We start from the raw sequence: 10,599 nt of genomic DNA on the forward strand, positions 1-10,599 counted from the left end.
ATATTAGTAAATTAAATATTTAAAAATCAACCAAAATATTTAATAATTTAAAGATGTATTAAACAATTTTTATCAAGTGAGATAGACAAAAATATAAATTATGATAAATATTAGACTATCTTATTTTGACGAGAAGCTTTTGTCCGTCCACATAGTGATTATGTGCAATATTTATTATGCAATAACTCCTAATATATATATATATATATATAAGGGTCTTTCATAGATGACAAAAAAAAGTTTCAAAATTTTTGTTTTCATCTCACCCCTTAAAACATTGAATATACATATAAAATAAAATACATGAAAGATTGGATTAACCATACAAAGTTAACCTATGCTTATTTAAACTTAAAGTTTGAACTTTTATAATTTTTGTATTTATTTTTTAAATCATTTGCCTAATAGAAATTTGTAAAAATAAGAAAATTGAATGAAACTAGATTTACAACGCTTTCCTTCATATTTAGCATAATAAAATTTTTCACGACCAGCTCGTTATAACCAAATATTTATTTTATAATTCAATGTATTTTACTTGTTATAGCCGGTAACTTGTAATAACCATACTCGTTGTAAACGTATATTTTAATATACAATCATATGGACTCATGCCAGGACCTAAAGTTTTGCTTGTTAGCAGTATCTCATTCAAAGTGATGTTCAATATAGTAATTCCTACTGTATATAGTAACATTATACTAGTGTAGTGTTGATTTTTTCAGAACTATTTTATAAAAATGAGCTTCATTAAAGTTTTATACATCTTTTATAAAGTGAAAAGATCATTTGTTGCAAGTACAGGCATCTTATTATCAGATTTGAAGCATTGTTAATGTATTTTTCTTCCTAAGAAAATAAAACCAATTCTATTTTGTTATAAAAAAAAAAAAAAAAATTGAATAGAATTAATACAAATTATGGACTTAAAATATTATTTTATAATGACAATTTGTTATAAACGATATAATATATAATTTATTAAAAATATATTTAAATTATTTATAATATATTTTAATTTTAAATATTTATCATGGAAATGATACCAAACAGTTTTTTTGCTTCAACATTTGAACATTCTAACATTATTTTTCTTTGAAAAAGTAAAAAATCTAGATTTTTTTTGAATACCTAAATTAACAAATATTAAATAGTAAAAATTATTATTTATCTATCATATTTATTTCATTTGTTAAATAAACTATCCACTTCTGATAAAAACACTTTTTTTTTAAATTTAAGATTTGGTTTTTTTTTCTTAATTTTTCTCCATTAATTATTTATTTTTTTCAAGTTTAAATATACAATGCTGAATACCTTATATAGCAATATGAACACATTCATATATGTTTAATTTTATAACTTTTTATAAAAAAAAAACTAATTAACATTTCTTAAATAGACAGAAATGTACCATCAGTAAATCATAACTCTATTCGTGATTTAATAAATAAATATTTTTCTTATTCTTAAATTTATTATATTATAAATGAAGACAATATTTTCAGAGAAAAATAAATAATATATACAAACACTATAAAACACAAGTAACGACTAACAGCTGTTCACCAATTAATCTCAAACTAATTTGTCAATAACAAAAGAGCCGATACAAATGATACTCATTTAAATTATACTGGTTTTTTGTATAAATCATAGAAATATGAAAAATGATAAAAGATTAAGTTATATAATATACAGAAATATAACGTATAAATATTAAATAATCTTGAATATGTTGTTTTTTTATATACTGGAGTCACTGGAGTCAGTATATCTCATAACCTCTGGTATATTAAAATATTTATGCAACAAAAATTAAAAAAAAAAAACCTTTGAAAAATTATGAAAGTTCAAACTTTAAGTTAAAATATGCATGAGTTAATTTTGTCAGATTGATCTAATATTATGAGTGATTCATTTTTGTACCGTTTTAGAGGATGAGATGAAAAAAAAAAATGTTAACTTGAAATTTTAGGACTACCCTAATATATGTATAAAAATAATTAAATTACTAATAATTACCACTTCTGCTTCTTTTACATTCCCCCAAATGCCTCCTTTTATTAAATAATTTTTTGACCCTTCTTTTATTTATTTTTGTTATTATTCATAATTTCAATATAAAAACAATATATTGTACAATTACCATGTTGAAAATGAAAGCTCATTGTTTTGTTTGTTTTTTTTTTTTTTATAACTATTTAAGAAAAGAAATTGAATATCATTTAATTAATTGTATTTATTAAATATCTTGTTTATTTTCAGAATTAGAATTATTTATTATTATTATTATTATTATTATTATTATTATTACATGTAAATAGTAGTAGATTATTTCTACACAATGATATACAATTCTCTTCCTATACCAATTATTTTTTGTAGTATATAATTGTAATTTAAAAATTATGTTTTTTTTTAACAACAAATTAAAAAAAAAATTAAATAATATCAATTTTTGTCTTATAGAAAATACCTTATTTTAGGAAAATTACAATGGATTTGAAAAAAACTTAAGTCAAAAAACCTACAAGTCATTACACAGTGTATAAAATGGTTTACAATATATTCAAATAAAAATACAATACACTCTTAAAATATCAAAACTTAAACATTTTGTATTCAATATTATTAGCCATATGAACTTAAACTGGATTGCTGGAACTATATAGAATGTTTAATGTAACATTTTGATTTTGTTAAAATATAACTGGACAAGTATTTCAATAATTATTCTATATTTAAAACCAGTGCTATATAAATCATCTTGTATAGCTACAGCCTGAATCACAGATAATTTCTAAATACTAGTATGAGCAAATAATAAACACTTGTTGAAACAAAAACATACAATATAAATTTAAAACATAACTAGTAAGTACGTAATCAACAAATATAAAATAATTCCCCTTCTCATTAAATAGATAACATTGTAATAATACGAAAATAGGGAAATAACAAAATTCTACCAACCAAATTCATGAGATGTGTTTAACTCGCGTGTTTGTTTGGTAGCAATAAATGGATTTGATACTCCAAGCACTGAATTATTAATGCTACTAAAATATATTAGTCTATAACTGCCTGGATTTAGCACCAAAGTTTCAGAAAATTTCAAACACACTCTTTTAGAACCATCTGAACATTCTTCAGGAAGGAATTTTACCCTACACAGAGATGCCATATTATCAAATTGTATATTCTCGTCATTTGATTCTTCACGTTCAATGGTTTCTAAAGGTAAGTAAACATATGATAAATAATCATCAAGGCTGGTATATTTCTCCTAAAAAATAATAAATTAAAATTATAAATTATTATTATAAACTGTACATTAATGTACATACTTTGAATACACCTATCCAATCGTTAACCCACGGAATATAATTTTTTATTTGCAAATTGATTTCATTTTCTGTTTCTAATTGCCATGTATTTATTGGTTGGAAAATTACAGGTTGGTCAACATTGTTGAAATTTTCTTCACTACATATCTATTAAAATATTTAGAGTAAGAAAAAAACCATTTAACAAAGACGTTTTAGTTTTATTACTTGAACACTAGCTTCACTATAAACTGGTCTATGGTCACTTAATTGTATTGACTCGATATACTTATATGATAGTACCTCTAGTAAACATTTTTCATTTGATGGATCAATAGTTTTGTATAAAATGCGATCTGTCCAAGCTGGTCTTCTCCTAAAAACAAATTTTGATATAATAAATAAGTTTATATATTTTCTTATTCATCGGTAATACATACTTGAGATCATAACTGCTTGAATCAAAAATAAATCGATAGGTTGGTGGAAACATAGGCAAATATTCAAAAAATCCTTTAAAGGCTTTTGATTTTTGCATGACTGAACTTAACTCATCCTGTGTCCAAATTTCAGCTAATGTTGTTGCATTTCTTATTGATGAATTAATATTATTAACTTGGCTAACAATTTCTTTAGCTGACTTAAATTTTTTATTGTCCAAACGAAAGTTTAGATCACCAAACCAAAAAACATAGCTAAAGAAAAAAAAATTAAACAAAGCTAATAAATTTTTAAATATTTAAAATAATAAAAAAAGTAATTCTTTATAAATGTAACTTAAATATTTTTTTTAAATTCACTAAAATCATTTTTAAATTGTTTAATTAATTTTACTAAGCATAACCTATTTATAAAATATAATTATTTAAATCTAAGTCAAATTTAATTATTTATTATAAAACCTAAAATAGTTTAAATATTTCATACATATACATAAAATAAAAACAGTTATGTTGAAATTGATTACTAAAAAAAATAATTTACATACTCATGATTTAAAATTGTTTTTTTTGATAAACCAAAATTTTGACTTTCAATTATTGTATGATAATCTTTTATTCTATGTTTTAAATACTCTTCATGCGCAGCAAAGTGACAGTTAACACAGCATATTGTTGCTCCATAAATCTTAAAACTAAAACTAACAGCACCTTTATTTCCCTAAAAATTAAATAATTTAAACATTTTACAAAATAATATTAAAACAACAATTTTACCCAAAGGCCTAAAAGTCCAGTACGTGTTTCTGAAGTTTCCATTTCTTTTAAAAGAGGTACATGTTTTCTTTTACAAAATACATTTAGCAGCAATCCAACCATTTTTACAGTACGTATTTTTACATAACTATAGCCACTTAAGACATCCCTATAAAATATAAATTTGTTTTCAGTAAAAATTAAAAAACTAAAAATTTTAATTGAACCTAAGAGCTGCTGTCCATGGGTCATCAAATAATGAATCGAGTATTAAGTTTTGAGGTTGAGCCTTAATTTCTTGTAACCTGTAAAGAAAATAAACAATAAAAATAATAAATCAAAATGTAATTGCTACATTTTGTTGTAGAACATTGTCAGGTATTTTAATGGAGCTTATTTAAATAAAATATTAATAGTAACTTTTTTATGCATATAAATTAACTTCTAATGTTGTTTTTTTTTTTTCATAAGTAGAACAATACTATTTTTAAATAGATCACAAAGATTTATTGATAAAATAATATTTTAATTAAAATTAATAAATTCAAATTAAATACCTTATATTTCATTATTCATAGAATACTTTTTTATGTATTACTATTTGGACATTTGGTAATCAATGATCATTGGGGAATATGTTACACAGAATATGTTATTCTTTTTAATAGCATACATCCAACATGAAGTATTATATAAAAATTAATTTTTCTTATAATATATCAGGGGTGGGCAACTGGCGGCCGCCCGCGAGCCTTTTTTATCTGGCCCGCGCTACATTTTCAAATTGCATTAGGTATAGGTATACAATTTTAACTTATGTCCTATTTCATTTTATACAAAATAAATGCTATTCAAAATGTATATTTTGAATGACTTTTTTTTTTTACTTTCTATGTTCTGGCCCGTTATATTTTAAATTTCTAAAAATTGGCCCTATAGTAACTTTGAGTTGCTCATCCCTGTGATATATCAACATTAGATTTCAAAACTTGAGTTCTTTTTACCGTCATTTAATTTTTAGAATATTATGCTTTACTCGGCTAAATGTTATCTCTTGCATAGTAAACATATACCCATCTAAGTGGATTACAAATACAATTTTTTTCAGAAATCTTGAATAAGAATAATAAATGACAAAATAAAACAAAATATTTGGCAATATCTTATAGATATGCTCTAAACCTAAAATTATCAAGCCATAAAAAGCTTATACTGAAAATATTTGTGTTTAAGTTACTTAGTTTTAGTATATAGTTAATATGCAAATACAAAAACCCCTTATTTTAATAAATAATAATATTGATTTTAAAATATAATAAGCTATTTTATTTTTGCAAATAGACAGAGAGTATCTATTATAATGCAGTATATTAATTTAAAAGAAATATTTTTAAATAGACATGATAATAAACTAACTATTGACTATTGAATTCCGAAGGTCAAATGCCAAATTTAAGTTTTAATTTACAGTCGCATCATGATTATGAATCAGTTTATAATGTATGCACATAAAAAAATAATATTTTATAATAAAATTATGATAGAATAAATTAAAACATGATCATTGAACAAAATGCAAATAATGTAAAATAGTATATCATTTAATATTATAAAAACTAAAACAAGGCATTCAAGTAAAAAAAGTAGGGATTATTGCTTAATATTGTATTTTATAAACTGGTTTTTATTAATAAAATTAAAGACCAAACATAAAATATCATAACTATTTGTTGCATATGATATGTAAAATAAATGAAACTATAGCAACTATTATTTTATTTTTGTCAAATAATAAATATTCATCTGGATAATACAATAAAGTGAATGTTTATAAATCATGAAATTATGAACTATAATACCTTTAAAAAACAAAATTGAACAAATATTTACATAGATTATGGATACTGTAAAATTAAGTTTTTAATTAGTTCTCAATGTCACAGATTTAAAGAATTCTAAAATCCAAATTGTTACATTGGTACTAATTATTTTTGTACAACCATATTAAGTATTTTTAAATTCCTACCTGTGACTTATCAAATTATGATTTTTAATACTAAGTACAAAGTAATGTTGAAATTCAGAGAAAAACAAAAATAAGTCACTAAACGATTGTAACATCTTACTATATATTGGAAATAGGTATAACTAAGGATAATAACAGAAAAAAAAAAAAAATTCACCCAAATAAACAGAAATCTGGTAATTGGTGTTCGGTGCGACCGTTCCATTGCAACAAATCTTCTAAAGGCTGTCTTGGAGATCTAGTAGCGACGTTGTAGGTAACGGTGTAAAATCTGATTGAACATAAATAAAAAAAAAAAAAAAAAACATAGCGTTAAGTTTGAATAGTCGAAATAGAGTTATACCACAAAGCTTACGTTAAATCGCCCATTTTTGCTTGTCCATGAGAAGGGACTGCCCGACTTAAATCGATGGCCTTGTACCGTTGCTAACAGACGACAGTCTTCACGCAAGTCAACGACGCTCTTGGCCTGCGGAGTACACTGTATCAGTGGCGGACTGACAAATGAAGTACCTACATGGTAGGATGAAAATGAGAAACCGGTCACGAAGACCAACGTGATCTGAACCCTCGTCTTGGAATGTTACGCGTCAGCACTTGTGGCGTCGATGATGAGATAAGAACTGAACGTAGAGTGCCGTAGAACGTATGTCCTCGAATTGCGTACATTTGACTACTAGCTAGTTGTCGTGCGAGCGGTAGAACTAGTACAACTACTACTGCTAGTAGTAAAAGTAGCAATATTAGTAGTAGTAGTAGTAATAATAAGACTTGCAGGTCGACGACAATTATTATTATTACGACGGTAGCGGTGATTCGCTGCAAATCCTATGTCGTCGTTGTTTACCATTTTTTTTTTTCTTTTACAACAAACTATTTTTTTCGGTGACCGCCGTTGTAGGTGGGGAAGATTTTAGTGCATTGTGCATTAATGCGTATTAACACACAATCACAGCATTGGAGAATGGAGATTAGCGTATTAGTTATTACTATTGTTGTCGACAGAGTGTACGGTGCAAGCTTGCTGCAGTGTACGTTTCCCCGCGTCGCCGTACTGTTATCAGAGGTGATAACGAAAGCTCGACCTTGACCGTGAGCGACCTAGTGTTGACTGTCGACCATTGATTACTACTTAATAATATTTACCGTCACAAGGGTCGGGACCAACGTGCCAGAAAAAATGTGCAGTAGTTCACACCGCCGTTGTTCTATGTTGTGCATCTTCAAATAGTAATATTGAACATATAATTCATACTATTAAGCTATAACTAACATAAAAATTAAATATCCTTGAAACCCGGACGTGCAAACATAATGTGTTTCATGTTCGCAACGTGTTCTTGCTATAAAGTTTAATAAATAAGAAATATGAATACCAACTTTAAATAGGTTAGTTGTATCTTATATTTTTTAACTAAATTCAAATTACTTACTGTTAATAAAAAAAATAAAATTATTAATTTAAAACCGTATGATATAAAAAGTTATGGAACGCCAATCGTATAGTTGTGTTTTTATTTATAGCTATAATGAACGCATTGCTTCTGTTTGCATTGTGTGTATCGTACAATTAAAAGATTTTTATTTGACTGTCAGATTGTCTTTTAAAAGTGAAGAGATTTTCACACTATTTTTTAACGATTAACGGTATATTACTTTATTAGACACAGTCGAAGAAACCTAATCATATGCCATACGAGTGGTAATAAAATGATAAATACTAAAATTCGTATATATAGTAATTTTTTTTAAATTAACTAAATTATTTTTAATATTATCGTGTAGACTGTATATCCTCAGAGTGCCGAGTGGTATTTAAATATAACATATAGGTATTAGAAAATAAGTAAATTCTCACAATAATCAATTAGGGTGATAGATCTTAATGGTTCTGAGCAAAAATGTCTGACCCTACCATTAATTCGAATTTGAACATTTATACATTTAGTCATGTTTTGAAATATGTGAAAGAAAAATTGAAATAATTCTCCACAGAAAGGTTGGCACTTCATTGGACATTGTTCGTTATAATAACATTATCGTTAACTGCAAGCCAGAGGAAAATCATTTTGAAATTAAGAATTTAAATATTTAATTATAATGCCTAATAAAGGAAGGAATTATTATTAATGGTGACACTAGGGCAGTGAGGCCCCTGTAGTTTGATTAAGTGCGCCACTAAGCTAAATTTATGAGGATTCCAAATAATTAAACCATATTCTAAAATGAAATTGAACAAACTATAAAAATAAAAAAAATTAAGTAGGTATGTCTATTTTTTAAATTAATTTATGTTAAATTATTAAATAGGCATCTATATAACCCTTTACTCCATACCTAAAAATAATTTAATTAGGTACTATGATGAGGAAAATGTGATCTCACTGGTCTCACAACAAATACAAATTGGCCTGCTAATTAATTTATATTAGGTTAATCACTATTAAGATACTCAAACGACGCTATTGATTAACATGAGTTAATACTTGGTAAACCAGATAGGTACCTATCTATTATGAGAAAGTCACAACTTACTAGGAGTAGTAGTGTTCACACAGATCCTCCTTTGCTGTCGGCTCAAACGGAAAAAAAAATAAAATAAGTCATAACTTACTACAATGTATGAATATGATGTAATGTTAGGTACTATAGTACAACGATCAAAACGTGCTATAATTAAGTAAAAAAAATTGACAAGTTTATAAAATTAGAAGCTTTTTTTTTTTTACAAAAATTGTAACATAAAATAAAGGTACTTTAATATATGTATAAAAATACATGCAGTGGAGTAATTTGGCCATGTTAGTAAAATATTATGCCTAATATCTCTCTTGCTCCCACCAAAAAAATTTGGTTTATATCATAGTATAACCACTTCTTAATTCAACTATTATGATCTGCATAATTTATTTAAAATACATATCAATTATCATAAAACTTAAATAATCACATTTTACAAATGGGTATTAACCAAAAACTTTATATCAATTTCATCACTAATCACGCAAGAGATCAACTATCCATAGCTTTAATCTTAGTTTATTAAGTACTTCTTCAGAGTCATTTTAACATTTTTATGAACAGCCAACTCAGCTAGACTATTTAATCTATTCTACAGATTAAAAAGTAAAAATTCGATTTAAATTTAATGTGCAATATAGAAAGCTTATCAAAAATATTAAATATATTTTAATTAAAATTTAAACCTTAGTTATATTATGTTTCTTAGACATGTTTTCATATTTTCACAATTAAAAACGTACGTACTGTTGAAGATATTAAATTAACACATAATTCATAAAAGTTTTGGCAGGTTTGAGAAAAAAAGTTTGTGGAAAGGGAGATTCCCAAATCATAGATCGTGATATCATATTTTTAAATAATATATTTATTCAAACACATGTGAAAAAAAGTCATTGATTTAATATTATTGTGGTCGCCAAAATCTAAAAAATTTCCAAAGTGGGTCGTGCCATAGTTTTGGAATCGCTGCTATGCATATTATTTTCATAAAACAGTTAACATACCAGTGTTACGGTTTACGAACTACGAAGTAATCATGTCAAAACGTTGTACGCTGTGTCTAGTGAGTGCTCAAGGGGAGAATAGGGATTAAAACCCCCCTCGAATTAAGAAAATTATACAATAATAGTAGGTATTTTATATTATCGTTATAACTTATAACTATAAAATATTCAATATTCATATAATAGTTATATTTTATTATTTATTAAATCGCATTTGTTATCTGAAGTTAATATCATAGACATACCTATTAATATTAAATTGATATAGTTAAAAACATTAACCGTGATATTAACAATATTATTATTATATTATTTTTCCAATAATGCACCGTGGTCCGTGATACGGTTCGTTATGAAATATCAACAACGGAAAATCACATCATTAACCACTACAGATACAAAATAGATTAAATTTAACCTGTGCGACCGTTTATGTATATATTGCCGGGCGGCAGAGTTGAGAATGCAGACATGTGCGAATTTCAACCTCCTAATGAACTTTTTTTTTTTTTATTTAGTTG

The 10,599-nt window shown here is 25.5% G+C and overlaps 1 protein-coding gene across 1 annotated transcript; it reads right to left on the minus strand.

Moving 5' to 3' along the window:
* Positions 1-2,553: 2,553 nt before the first annotated feature.
* On the minus strand, positions 2,554-7,536 carry LOC112596069 (inositol polyphosphate 5-phosphatase K-like). The gene is made up of 9 exons (XM_025341546.1): positions 6,907-7,536; positions 6,709-6,822; positions 4,753-4,830; positions 4,547-4,694; positions 4,318-4,490; positions 3,770-4,024; positions 3,558-3,705; positions 3,351-3,497; positions 2,554-3,289 (listed from the first exon to the last, which is right to left on the minus strand). The coding sequence occupies exons 1-9, from the start codon at positions 6,918-6,920 to the stop codon at positions 2,969-2,971; spliced, it is 1,398 nt and encodes a 465-aa protein (XP_025197331.1). The 5' UTR covers positions 6,921-7,536; the 3' UTR covers positions 2,554-2,968.
* Positions 7,537-10,599: the final 3,063 nt, after the last annotated feature.

The sequence above is a fragment of the Melanaphis sacchari genome, unplaced genomic scaffold (genome assembly GCF_002803265.2).
Source record: "Melanaphis sacchari strain LSU unplaced genomic scaffold, SCAv2.0 Contig2_pilon_pilon, whole genome shotgun sequence".
Lineage (NCBI taxonomy): Eukaryota > Metazoa > Arthropoda > Insecta > Hemiptera > Aphididae > Melanaphis > Melanaphis sacchari.

Coding starts and splice junctions, on each gene's coding strand:
- LOC112596069 (XM_025341546.1), bottom strand. Junction 4,695..4,752: donor CCATGGACAGCAGCTCTTAG/GTTCAATTAAAA, acceptor TATATTTTATAG/GGATGTCTTAAGTGGCTATA. Junction 3,706..3,769: donor TCAAGCAGTTATGATCTCAA/GTATGTATTACC, acceptor ATTTGTTTTTAG/GAGAAGACCAGCTTGGACAG.